Source organism: Amaranthus tricolor, chromosome 7, assembly GCF_026212465.1.
Source record: "Amaranthus tricolor cultivar Red isolate AtriRed21 chromosome 7, ASM2621246v1, whole genome shotgun sequence".
NCBI classification, from domain to species: Eukaryota; Viridiplantae; Streptophyta; class Magnoliopsida; order Caryophyllales; family Amaranthaceae; genus Amaranthus; species Amaranthus tricolor.
This window is the reverse complement of record NC_080053.1, coordinates 3493681-3508934: the sequence shown is the minus strand read 5'-3', so window position 1 is coordinate 3508934 and position 15254 is coordinate 3493681. Positions and strand designations below refer to the sequence as shown.

Genomic DNA, 15254 nt, shown 5'->3' with positions numbered 1-15254 from the left:
AAGAATTGTATTATGTCTTACTTGGAGTTAGAATGATTCCTTTATAGGTGAATTTCGTATTTTGTTTGAGTTGCTTAGTGGGTTTTGCTATCCCAGGGCACTCATTAATAGTAGAAAGCGAGTTATTCCCATTTGATAAAGCATTAGATTATGATTAGCTGGCGTGACTCAACTGGATTATATGTCCGATTAATTTAATAGTCCCCTAGGTGAGATCCGACGGGATTACTGTATGGGGGGTATGAGCATACTATTGTCATTGGGCGTCGAATGGCTAATACCTACCCTTGACCGAGGTGTTACCATGCGGGCTTTGCAAACCCCAATGTGGTGGACTCTTTACTGATTGTTACCCCAATGTGTTATATTTTCCTGAAGATAGGATCCGAGAGGGTCAGCTGGAAAGGGTATGAGCTCATATACTTTGCCATGGGCAACCGGATGACCGATAACGCCCTTAGCCTTGTCACTATGCCACGAAGTAGAGAAAAGATCCACTACTCTTAGATATTCTTCGAGGGATTAAAAGTTTTGAAAGCAAATCATGGAGTAAATAGAAAGTGTTAGGTACAGGTGTAAAACCCTTATTCTCGTGCAATATTGTTGTTCTATTCACTTGTTTTGTGGTTCTAACTACCATAAATTCGTTGATTACTGACGTGTACTGTTTGTTTTCATTATTGATGGCTTGTCTTTGATGGCCCTGCTATGACGCGTTGGTTTATGATCTTACGGTGAGCAGCATGGTTATCATAGATAGACATTACAGGTGATGGAGCTTCTTTGCATTGCATACGGGGGGAAATGAGTGAGAATCCAAAAGTATACAATAATCTTATTGTCTACATGTAGTTTCTTTTTAATTAAGTTTTCCATGTTTTGAGTTTGAAGTACACGTCCTCCTTTGTACAAGTTATTTCCGCTGCATTGTTTTTGTGGTTTGTATGATTTAAACAGTTTATCATTCTCTTTCTTTCTTCGAACTCAAGCGTTTACATTGGAACCACGATCCATGTTTAGCATGTCGAGTGAGGTTTAGGCGACGAACATTCCGTTGTGATATTTTGTTGAAAGGTCGATGATGCCTCTTCTCTTTATGTTTTACTGATCGTTGTGTGTTTAGTGTGTCCAACTTTAGGGCAGATTCAAATTGTGACTTGAATCAAAGGAAGTGCACATGTAACAAACTAGAGATAAACCACTTACCTTGTTCGCGTGTTCTTGCTGTTTGCATCAAATGACACCTTTCATATGAGCAGTTTGTGGATCCGTGCTACACCTCTTAGAGTTATGCAAGTACATACAAACCTTGCTTCATGCCAATGATCGATAAGAGGTCATGGCCGCAATACACTGACTTTTAACTTAGACATGATTCTGATCAAATTCGTGGTAAAGGAACGCCTAAGTCTAAGAGAATTGCAAATGAAATGGATGAAGGAAAAAGGAAACGCAATACTTGTCGTCCTTATAGGAGTGAAGGGTCTATTATATATATATATATATATATATATATATATATATATATATATATATATATATATATATATATATATATATATATATATATATATATATATATATATATATATATATATATATATATATATATATATATATATATATTACAAACACATAATATATTAATTAATATAAATACAAATACATAATAAAATAATTATATTAAACACAAAGTCATGATGAATAAATACATAGTAATACCATTAACTTATACTGTAAATACAATAGTAGAGGAGATGGATCCAGTAGCTCCAGGACCACAAGACCTTAGTGTCTTGACTATACAGGAGGAGCACAGGAGCACTCCTTTGTGGGATGTCTAGGTTAGTACATAGTGGTATCACTTGCTTTTTAATCATGATAACATAGTAATAACATATTTTATTGTCTATTTTCGTAGGTCTCCGATACAGACACTTTAGACACCAGGCATCCAGATTCTATTCCACGTGTGATCGATGAGAGGATCATTCCCTACTTTGAGCGCACGAGATTATATGACTTTCACCTTGTCGCGTATGGTAGAGTTGTCTGTGCTATTATCACATCACTGGTACAGAGATGGCGTCAGGAAACGCATACAGTTCATCTACCTCTCAGTGAAGCTACCATCACTTTGCTTGATGTAGCCTTACTGACACCGCTACCCATCGAGGGACGTATCGTGTCTACCGGTGGACGCCAGCTTTTAAACTAGTGCGGCATGGTTGAGCGCTTGTTAGAGGGAACGGTTTACGAATTACATGGTTGGTACTTGGGTACAGACCTTCTCACACCTTCCCAAAGGTGCAGATGAGGTTACCATCTCGAGATACGCCAAGGCATATCTGTTATACTTGATAGGGGTTGTCTTGTTTGTTGACAAAACAAGCAACAAAGTTCAGCTCCCGTACTTGACGTTGTTGGACAACCCTTGGGAGCGCATCGCCGAGTATAGTTGCGGTTCAGTGGCCCTTGGGTGCCTGTACAGGAGGTTGTGCGGTGCTGTGAAAAAGAACGTCAAGGAGATTGCAGGACCGTTAGTTCTATTACAGGTAATAATCATACCGCTTAATTGTTATTCATATTCAATCAATCCTATATACATTTTCATCTTTTAGTTATGGGCTTGGGAGCACATTCTGATCTTCCAACCATATAGAAGTGTTGGTCGTGGTGACGTTAATCCACCGCAACCAACACTAGAAGTCCCATACAGATCGAGGTGGAATTTTGCGCTTTAGACCTACTACGACCAAACTTGGTAAGCATTTTACTTTTTGTTCTCAATATTATAATCACATTACAGCATTGTTTACAGTATGATAACATGTTTTGTAGTTTTTGTGGGGTATAAGTAATTTGGTGAAAAATCGAACACCAAACCAAACCAAATCGAATAAATAATTTGGTTTGACTATATTTTAAATTTGCTTTGGTTTGGAATGAATTTTAATTATAATTCGGTGTTCGGTTTGGAATCAGTCAAGGGTCAAACAAAACCAAAAAACTAAAATATTAATGGCATGTTATCTTCCATTTGATTTGTTTTAATTTTACCCTTATCTTTAGATTTTTGTTAAAAGTATTTACTTGTTCAAATTGAAAACCTTAATATTATTCATATCTATTTAGGAGATTTAGAAAGAATAATTTTGAACAATACATGCAAATTTGATTTTCGGTGCAAAATATACAAATCGGTTCAATTCGGTCTATTCGGTTCAATTTAGATTATAAATATTATGATTTGGATTTGGACTGAAAATATCAAAATCGAATTTTATTTGGTTTGGATATGTATCGAATCCAAACCAAAAACCAAACTTTCACCCCTCTTTGTGAAACACCTACCCCGCCGATGCGTACGCAGCTGTGCCCGATCACTCGGGGATTCAGTCAGGTGCGTGGAGGGCTTCTATGCCACTCATATGCTTCGACATTGTCAAAGTTCATCTATCTGAGCGTGTACTGTGCCAATATGGGTTGGTACAGGGCATTCCACCACCCTGCGAGACTGAACCCGAGTTGCACGTCAGTTCGCACAAGGGTCAGGGTATGAGGAACTGGAGCGAGATCAACGGGCGTCATATTGCTTGTTAGGATCAGAGGCTGGAGTTGATAGCCTAAGGTGTGCCAATCGATGCTGCTGGCACATCTACTATAGCAAATTACATGCTATGGTTCCTCTCCATCACACGCCGATAGATGACACCTCGAGGCATCATTGTTGCAGCACAATATGCTCCTGTTGCGCCTATGATGACCCAATTTGTAAGTAATCATCTATATTTGATTGTTTAAGCTCTAAGTTTCTGTAATAATATTACTTTAACAAACTATTGATTGCAGACACAAGGTGTGGCTAGGGATGGTCATGGGGCGGGTCTGGCCAGACCCGGACCCGAACCCTTTTAATTTTTATAGATCCAGACCCGGATCCGGACCTTAAGGGTCCAAAGTTTTCAGACCAAGACCCAGACCCTACGGATCTGACGGGTCTAGGGTTCTTAATGGGTCCTTAATGGGTCTTATACAAAGCCTCTTTGATTTGTCAAAATTGAACTTTTTGCGAGTATTTTTGTATTTTTGTAAGCAACTTATTATCGTATTACAAACACTTGTTCGAGTCCATAAAATTCAAATACAAAATAATTACTAAAACGTAAAAACACTTGTCTAAATATATAATTAAAAATCAAATATTAAAAAAACTGGAATCACTAACAAAATGATTAACAAAATTTAGGCTATAAAACCACAAAATACATAGAACAATGAAAAAAATTTACTGCGGTAGTGTTTTACTAGTTACTGGATTGAGATTAATAAGAAGGCAATTTAGGCAATCAATATTCGAGGCATTATATATTAATGATAAAAAAAATTAATATTAGAATTTAGAAATCAGAAAGCATAATATAAAATTTAAAAGTTTAGGGTCCGGGTCTTCACCTTAGGACCCGGACCCGAACCCGTCAAATATTTTTTGGATCTAGATCCAACCCGGATCCGATGGGTCTCAAAAATTAGGACTCATACCTTTTAAAAAAGGGGCAGGTCCGGAGCGGATCCAACAGGGTCCTGGACCCATGACCATCCCTAGGTGTGGCGGTCGTGATCCACTTTAGCCACGAGGAGCCAGTCCACGAGATCGTTAAGGCATGCTCCTCGGCACACAGTTTGAGCACTTCATTCCTGAAGTTGCTCAACAGGCATCACCAGCTGCTGCACGTCTCATCTCCTCCTCATGACGTCATCCTAGCCATCATAGTACCATTCCCCTCCCCCTACCAAAGCGACACACGAACGCCTCTTACTACCGTAGGAGGCGTAAGAGACCATCTCAATTGGAGAGGGTGAATGAGGGTGATGAGCGTCAGCGTTACATGTATTATTATTGACTTATCATATCAAACATTTGTATATATTTTGTTGTATATAGATATATGGTTATTTAGTTTATCATAGTCTCCATGCTTTCACCTATGAATGTTCGAAGTTTTGGCGATGGATCATTCCCGCCTAGTTTAAACATTTTTATCATAAGAGTTGTAAAAGCTTAGTATATGTCTTTATTGTAAATATATCAAACAAAAACGACTCACAAAATTAGGGAAAATGATACCGAAAATTCACCATAATTTTATTAATAACATTCACAAATACATAGTTTATACATGACCTACAATTATTACAACCTAAGATTGCTTCTTAAACTTTTTCAATATCCTCTCGGTTTCTTCACTCCTACGCGCCTTATCAATTGCTTCCTTTCTCAAGTTATCTATCTTGTTTTTAAGCTCCTTATTCTATTTATCGAGCTTAATAATCATGTGTTTTTTCCATTCGGTGCCTTTTGGATCAACCCACCTATAGTAGGTGCATCCCAACCCTTCATCTTGAATGGAGATATAAACCAGACAAAAAAAGAAGAGAAAAGCAATTTATTTTTGAATGAAGGCATAAACTAGAAAAATAAAGGAACGGAGAGCATCCTTTTTCTTGAATTTTTGAATCAAGAAAATGAAGGAGAGAAAACATGGAAAGAGAAAGAAAGTAGGTGACATCGATTTTGAGGGGTTAGTCCTTATTTGTGATTCCACTCACCTTTTTGATAGGAAAATAAACTTAATCCTACTTGACTCACCCATATATTTTATCCTACTAGCCTAAAAAAATTAATTCAACCCATATTAAATTATCGAAAGTCTTATCTAATCAATGTCGAAGTCAAGAGGGCATTTCCAGAATCAATTAATACTACGTCCGCCTTACTACAACTTGTATCCATAAAAATATCAACAACAATGTTTTATCTTAAATTATAATATAATAAAGGTCAATAATATCTTCAATTACAATTTTACAAATGCTAATTTCTCATTTATTAATTTGTTTACAAATAATTACAAATGCTAATTCTCGTTAATTAAGGTGAAAGAAAAATAAAATATGTATATGCCCTAGGTCTTGGGTTAATTTAGATTTTTTTGTCTATACTATATATATAAAATTAAGGGACAATTATATTATTTTTTAGTGTATGTTTTACCTAGAAAATAAAAAATTGGTAAAATAAAAAATAAAAATAGAAACATTAATAATTAATATATTTTTTGTTTAGATATAATTAGTTAGTATAATTAACTTATCCTCTTTTTATCAAATTTTTATATTATAATAATTATATTTATAATTATAAATTCAAATAACTCAAATAATACAAATTTTAATTTTTCTAATAATCCAAACTTATAACAATTTTTAAATGAAAATAACTGATATTTAGTATAGCTATAAGATAAAAAATTTGTTAATATTTTATTTCCCTCACTAATAAAAATAAACTAAATACCCGTATTTTTCTTTCTCTCAAAAAGTTTATGATTTCCTTTATTTTCTTCTTGCTCCCTTCTTCTTTCATTCTACTCCCTCACAAAAACCAGCACCGACGCCGGCCACACCAGCCGCCCACCAGAGCCAACGTCCAAAACCTGTAGCACCACCACGCTGTCGAACAGCCAGCCGATCGCAGCATCCATAAAGCTCTTCCACATGCCTCTTCCTTTTTCTTCCTCCATTTTTGTGAGTTTCTTTTTCTTGTTAAATTATTTTGATAGAAGTTGTAGTGGGTAAGTGTTAGAAGTGTGATTTGAACATGAATAAGTTAGGGTTTGGTTTGGGATTGAGAATAAGGATTAAAAAGTGATTCAAGATGTGTTTCAACAGTGTTAAATTACATAGACAATTTTGTTGATGATGTTATTGAAGTTTAGATTTGGTCTTTATTGTTGTTAGTGTTGTTAGATGAATTTTTAGTAGTTGGAATTGAGGATGAACGAATGGAGATTATTTATGATATGTAAATAAATTGGGGTTTATAAAGAATTCAAGCAGTGTTAAATTTTTGTTTCTAATTTTGATTTTTGCTCCATGTTATTTCTGATTGCTCTCCAACCATCTGCACATAATTTCAATTTAATTTCAATTTTGAAGACTTTAAAATAATTGATGAGTTTAATGTCAAAATTAATCATTTTAGGTCAAAATTGAAAAATTTTATTTTAATTGATCTATTTAATATTTACTTTAAGTTGAAATTAATGCCTTTATAATTAAAATTGAGCTTTTATTTTTGAATTTATGGAATTTGGGCCATTTTATTTTATGATCACTATCACTAACTACGAACATACTCCTAACCTAAGGTTTGGGCTGCTGGCACTTATTTTGGGAATTAAGCTTCATAGAACCGAACCTTATATATTGAAATCTTTTGCTTAAAAAGCTTATCTTCTTCAAATTTTTTTGATTTTTTTTCGATTTTTTTTGGTTTTAACATTTGCAAATCAAAATCAAACCAAATTATTTTCGATTCCAACCTTTTCAAACCATATCCAAATTATATTATAAAAAAATTTAGGGGTTGGAAATTCAAGGATGTTACAAGTAATTTTTTTTCGATTTTGTGTATGTTTTTTTTTTTTTTTTCTTTTTTGGAAATTTAGGGTTTATTGAAGTTTTTAAATATTTATTGAAATGTAGGTCATAAATTCTCAAATCACTTTCTTGTAGGTCACATATAATTTAGCTAATGTAATTGATATAGTTATTTAAATTATACATTAAAAGATTGTTTATAAGAGATTGTTTATGTAAGAATGTTAAACAAAGATTGTACGCCACAGAGATTTTTTATAGCTAATGTAGTTGATATCTTTATAAACAAAGATTGTTTTTGCAAGAAGTTGATGATGATGTTGATTTTATTTGTAGTCATGTAGAAATGACATCATTTCGTGTGACTATAGTATGTTTTTGGAATGGTTCGATTCGAGAAAGTAGTGGCAATGTTCATTATGTTGGGGTAGATGTAGATTGTTTGCTTGCAACTCGAACATGGATTTGAATGAGTTTAAACATTTTATATGTTCTATGATTGAACTGGACTCCACTAGAAGTACCGTAAATACAAGTTTTAAATATGACATGAGTGGACAATTGCTAGCATTTCCGGTTGAGGATGACGAGGCTATAGAGGTGCCGTGCCCTTAAGGAATCAAGCTATAAATGCGTCTTCTAATCCTTCTCCTACGCCTATTCGACGTCAAGTAATGAGATGGGACCTTGGGATGATGGTAATGAGCTTGTTGACGATCCTTCTGAGGATGATGTGGATGTCGATGAGGATGCCTATAACACCCCGCAATTATTTGACGTCAACAAAATAATTTAAATTATTTTGAAAATGATTCTGTAATATATTGGTTATCAAATATTTGTATTAGTTATTATAATATTTTTTTATAACAAACATATATAGTTTATTTAAATGTTTATAACTATTAAAATAAAGTTAAGTATGGCTAGGGTTAATTTTTTTAATGGGTGTTGTAGATAAAATACCTAAGATAAGATAGTTAGGATTTTAATTTTTTTCTTCCTTATTTATTTCCCTCACTAATAAAAATAAACTAAATACTCGTATTTTTCTTTCTCTCAATAAGTTTATGATTTCCTTTATCTTCTTCTTGCTCCCTTCTTCCTTCATTCTCTTCCCTCACAAAAACCAGCACACACGCCGGCCACACCAGCCGCCCACCAGAGCCAACGTCCGCAACTTGTAGCACCACCACGTTGCCGAGCAGCCGGCCGGTCGCAGCATCCATAGAGCTCCTCCACATACCTCTTCCTTTTTCTTCCTCCATTTTTGTGAGCTTCTCCCTCTGGTTAAATTAGTTAAAGTTTTGTGTAAATTTATGAATCTTAGATTGAATTAAGTTATATTTTGATAGAATTTGTACTGGGTAAGTGTTAGAAGTGTGATTTGAACATGAATAAGTTAGGGTTTGGTTTGGGATTGAGAATAAGGATTAAAAAGTGATTCAAGATGTGTTTCAACAGTGTTAAATTACATAGATAATTTTGTTGATGATATGTAAATAAATTGGGGTTTGTAAAAAATTCAAGCATAGTTAAATTTTTGTTTCTAATTTTGATTTTTGCTCCACGTTATTTATGATAGATAAATCGATAATATTTTTTGTAATTTCAAGGTGGTTTTAATATGTGCCAGTTCCTTAGCATACATAATACGGAAGTACAAAAGTTAGTCATGAAGTAGATTATTTGCTCGAATGATTGCTCTCCAACCATCTGCACATAATTTCAATTTTGAAGACTGTAAAATAATTGATGAGTTTAATGTCAAAATTAATCACTTTAGGTCAAAGTTAAAAATTTTTATTTTAATTGATCTATTTAATATTTACTTTAAGTTGAAATTAATGCCTTTATAATCAAAATTGAGTTTTTATTTTTGAATTTATGGAATTTGGACCATTTTATTTTATGATCAGTATTATTTGCTACATAACATAATGTATTGCGTCTTTTTGAATATCTAAAAGAAATGAGTAAAATGAAACTGGAATTCATTCCTCAGTTTAAAAGGAAATGAACTGAATAGTGAACTCATTGTCTGCCATCGTATTCCTCTTGTTAACCTTCTTGTTCAGTATCCCTCTTGTGGTAATTTCATTACTCTATGTCCTGTTAATTGACTCTAAGTTTTGTTAGTTGTATTCCTTTTTTCCGGAAGAAATTTGTGGATTTCATTTTCACAAATCGTCTTTCTAAAGTGTCACTATTTCTACTTGCAAAATGCATTTTTTTGCTGTTCTTTACTGACTTAGAGTAAAATCGAAATCATAGTGTAAATTACTGATTGTTGCAGCTTCAGTTTTAGCTCGATAATGACTGCTACGAGTTCTTCAAGGCAAGTGAAATTGGATAGAGAGTGCGAATTACGAATCGAAGTTGGGGAGAATTCTCCCCTCTGTCTTCGATTGCTGATTGGTACTGCTGAGATTTTCGGAACTGAACTTCCTCCTGAAATTTGGCTCAATTTTCCTCCTCGCCTCAAATTTGCAGTAGCTATCCAACTCTTTTGCAATCCTTAATTTATTAATTTCATTGTATTTTTAACCATTGTAAGAATATCTATTGGTTGGTTTGACTTCAAACAAACCTTAGTGAAATGAAATCCCCAAAGAAGTTCAACAATGAAAAACAATATGAGAATTATCAAACAAAAGCAATGGAATGGACACAATTTGTTTTATGAGGTATCATGGATACCACCCCCTCAAATGTACTTTTATTAGATTGAAATTCAACAATTGCAATGTAATAAATCTCCCCTTATTTCAAGAACAATCTCTCAAGATCACAAATACTAATGCGAAGTAACAACACTCTCAAATTTCTAACAATGCAATAGCCCTCTCAACAATATGTGTGTTTGTGGTGATTTTTTCTATGAATGATGTATCCTTTTATAGAGGAAGAATACATCATTCTAGAACCACATCATTACTCACCATAAACCTATATTTACATCACACAATTAACTATGACAATAAACATAGCAATAAACATGGCATTAAGTATTAACCAAAGGAATACAATGTCCATCAATGCAAACCGTATCTCAAAAGTCCCAAAACAACATCCTAGGCAAAGTGCTCGTTCAAGGCACTAAAGTGTATATATTTCGATGGCAATTCTGTAAATAATTGGATATTTTCTAAAAGGTGTACATAAAAAAACTTATAAAGTGTACATATTCAGATGGCATTTCTGTAAATAATATGAACTTTGTGTTTCACAAAAATATGTACACCGATAATATGTACACCTGTTGCCATAATATGCATAAATGCCATTCTGGTTTTTTATTTTCAACACTTTAGTTGTTTTCACCTGATCCTGCCTATATATATATATATATATATATATATATATATATATATATATATATATATATATATATATATATATATATATATATATATGTATATATATATATATATATATGTATATATATATATATATATGTATATATATATATATATATATATATATATATATGTATATATATATATATATATATATATATATATATATATATATATATATATATATATGTATATATATATATATATATATATATATATATGTATATATATATATATGTATATATATATATATATATATATATATATATATGTATATATATATATATATATATATATATATGTATATGTATATATATATATATATATATATATATATGTATACATATACATATATATATGTATACATTTATACATATATATATATATACATATATATATATATATATATATATATATATATATATATATATATATATATATATATATATATATATACATATATATATATATATATGTATACATATTATATGTATACATATATATATATATATATATATATATATATATATAAATATATATATATATATATATATATATATATCTATATATATATATATATATATATATATATATATATATATATATATATATATATATATATATATATATATATATATATATATATATATATATATATATATATATATATATATATATATATATACATATGTATATATAGATACATATGTATATATATATATATACATATGTATATATATATATATATATATATATATACATATTTATATATATATATATATATATATATATATATATATATATGGTCTAGAAATATATTATTGACCATTGGCTTGCTGGTTACTTGAACTTCATAAACCCCTTTGTATTATGCTTTGTAACTTTGCAGGAAAAGCTATGTAGTATGCTTAAAGACGTGTTGAAAAGTAAACCCAAGGTTGATGTAGTGAAACTACAAAAATCTTGAGGTGTTGTCTCTCGTACACCAAAATACCGACAAAAATCCAGAAGCTACAAGATAAGGGTAACAATAAGAAATGTTTTTTTTTTTTGATCTTTTTCATCCTTTTGATTTGTAGTAAAACTTAGAAGTCAATGTTTTGTGAATTGCTTTTGTAAGGTGTGTGTGATGTTCTTTCAACTTTTAACTTCTGCCTTTTGTAATCGATTTAGGTGACTTGTATCATTCTGGTTGATGAAATAAATGAAGAAAATTGTAGGCTCATAGCAATAAAAATGTGGGAAAGTAAAGTGACTCTCAAACTCTGCATACTATAGTATAAACTTGCAATCCACAATGCTGTTGCAATTTTTTCCTGCTTTCTGTGTGAAATAACCTGTTTTCACTTTAATAAACCTGAATGATGGTGCCTAACCTTTATTAGTGTAATTTTCTTATCTCTGTTATAACGTACTCGATTTATATTCTACCCCTTGTAATATCGTATTGTGTAGTACTAATAGGCAATAACATAACAGTGTGCACTTTTATATTTGAGTTGTAGACGTTGTTTACTATCAAATTTCAACTAGAACCCTATTTGTGGCGAAGCCAACCCGGCCCTCTTGCCGAAAATGTGATTCTATGTAATTTTGCTTTGCCCCCCACTAATATGAACTATTATTTTTTAATAGACTAATATATTTATATTTTTATAATGTCATTGCTCTTCATCTTTCATAATTTCACATTTATTTTTTTTGGTGTGTGTGCTTTTATATTTTTGCTATCTTAATTTTAATAGTGTTTCTTTGGAGACTTTGTAGGCAAATATTTGGAGTTAAAAACACTTGGTTTTTTCTTTTCAAAAGGGTAATTATAGAGAAGCTTACGCTCCATTTGTTAAAAATAATTTTTGCTATGATTCAAATTCATTTCAGTCTATATGATTTAAAATTGTCAAAATCTTAACTGGTTTTTATATTATAAATAATTTGTTAGTAGATCGACAATTTGACCCCCAAAACTCAAAATCTTGGCTTCGCCCTTAATAGCATTAGGATAATAGAATGTACTCGTATGAAACTATCAATACCTTAATAGTGTTATTTATTTAGTTTCAATTTCCTGTTTCTTTTTTTGTTGTTGCAATTTTTAATTAATGATCAACCTTTAAAATCAAGATTTATTTACAAACTCGTGAGATAGTTTCTATGTGATAGTTTCATCTGTGTTTTTATTTTTTTTTTTAGAGCTGGTCCGAAATCCAGAAGGTATTCCTGGTAACACTGCAGTCTAATTCATGACTTGGAACTTCAAGCTTTTATCCCTGAAAAGTATAGAATTAGTAGGCAGTTCTGTTGTAAAGCAGAGTCTTTAAATTTATTGAAAAAAATGATAAACTTTGTAATGCTAATGTCTGCTGCAGGAATACTTTTATGGCATGTCAAATGAGCTTTCTCCCCATTCCAACGTTGCTAGTTTCAGTGACTGGACTGTCTATCGAATTGGCGGTGGACCACAAGCACCACGATCAGCTCTGCCTATTGGTGCAGAGCCTGCAGCAGACCTGACCAGGGTGGTTCCTGTTAACATTAGCCAAGATTTGCTTCATCTTGTGCTAGCTGTTTCATATGCCAAGAATCAAGAGGAAATTATTTCTAGGTAAATATTCAAAGGAATGCAGATACATTGGTTAGGTCTTGAATTTTTTCTAGGCTCTCTTGAATCAATTGAAGTAGGAAAGAACACTAGTAAATGAAACTAATACTGAGCCAGCAAGAGTATAGTATTAGAACATTTAACGGATCATTAGTGTTTATGTTTCTTTGATTGTTAGCCTCTGCTTCTTTTGATTTTTAATTTATGTTGTAAACGCGTAGAGTAATAACAAGTAATAAATATGTTTTCTTGTGCAGTAATGTTGCTGGGTTTGTTTATATTACAGATATTGATGTTCAAAGGTTGGTTCTTTTGATGATTCTTGATTTTATTTTTATGTGTATAAATGGCTAGCTGATGTCATTGTCGATTTGCAGGAGAAAAATAACATACCTTGCACCATCAGCAGGAGAATTACCTGGCAGAATTTTGCTGTTGGGGACTTTAACGTGGTTAGAAACTTGATGCAGAGGTGGATTTCGTTAATATCACCTTTAAGGTGGGGCAAATTGTTGCAGTTTATAAGTAAGACTGACTGTCATCCCATACGTGAAAAATGGAAGCGAAATGAAAATAGGTAGCTTGACAAATAGCTGCTATACTAGTAGGTTATGGTGTTTGTTAACTACTAGTATTATTTGCTGCCTCCTTTTGAGACGGGTTAGCATAGCTGAACATGCTTGTTCATCAATAACATCTGTTAAGTAACAAGTATTTCAATTGTCACCATTCCCCTTCCTAAAACCCCCCAAAAATTTCTGAATCGTCCTTGGCCGGTTCTCGCTTGCGCATACTGAACAGAATGCTACACTTGACTAAATTGATGTGGATTGAACAATGATAGTGTAGATAGGGTGAACCTGAGATGGTGCATCATTTTGTATTGAATTTTCTATGCTGGTAACCAAGGCTGATGTATGAAACTAGTTATGCTAGTGAAATATTAGCTCAGTTGAACGGGATGGTTATAGTGTTTGACTTTTGGCTTAGCAATCACTCCCTCTGCTTTGAGTTTACACCATATAATTCAAAGAGACGAAAAGTGTGTAAACAAAAATTTTTTTTATTAAAGTTTCATTACTATGAGAATGATATGGAACTTTTGATAAAATTTTACACTAAAAATTATTAACATTACCACCATTTAATACCACTAATCAAATGGGCCGTAAATCCTTTTGAGTTTAATGTTGTAAACTCAAATAGACGAAAAATAGTTTTAAACGAACTTGTGATGTGACACACATGGATGTCCTCATCTTTGGTTTGACTTGGACCTTTCCTCAGGAGGTTTATTTGCTCTTCTTTAAGAGTTCGTCTTGATTACTAAAAGGCACATTTCACATTTAGATAACTCAAGTCATTATTATATCTGTTCTTTTATTCCTCTAATTATCATGATTAGAAAAGCCTTTAATGCCACCCAAACAATCTTCTATGTTTCACTTACAAATGAGTTGTTAGAGATTTGGAGGAAGTATCTATTTTTCTTTGTGATTGATCGAAAAAGTCATGTTTTTTTTGAGTTATTATTTAAATTTGTCTCAAAGTCAAATATGGAATAGTGATGTATGGCAATGACATTTTTAGATTGCTTGATTGGAATGCCAAATTAATGTGCATTGTTGGATCTGGCTGGGATTCCTATCCACAAATGTTAGAAAATAAGTACTCCTTTCAATCCAAGATGATATTTTCATTTTCTATTTTGTGTATTTTTATTTGTTATTTATAAAAAATTTTCTATTTATATTTAGACATTATTTTATTTATTCTAATTTAATATTTTATTAATGCTTATGTCTAGATCGTTATATATTTATTTCTAACTTTATTTTAATATATTTATA

General features: G+C 31.8%; 1 protein-coding gene across 1 annotated transcript; it reads left to right on the top strand.

The window, feature by feature from the left end:
* The first annotated feature begins 11778 nt into the window (after nt 1–11778).
* LOC130818804 (protein CLP1 homolog) lies at nt 11779–14398 on the top strand. The gene is made up of 5 exons (XM_057685019.1): nt 11779–11826; nt 12996–13016; nt 13172–13407; nt 13662–13706; nt 13782–14398. The coding sequence occupies exons 3-5, from the start codon at nt 13187–13189 to the stop codon at nt 13867–13869; spliced, it is 354 nt and encodes a 117-aa protein (XP_057541002.1). The 5' UTR covers nt 11779–11826; nt 12996–13016; nt 13172–13186; the 3' UTR covers nt 13870–14398.
* Nucleotides 14399–15254: the final 856 nt, after the last annotated feature.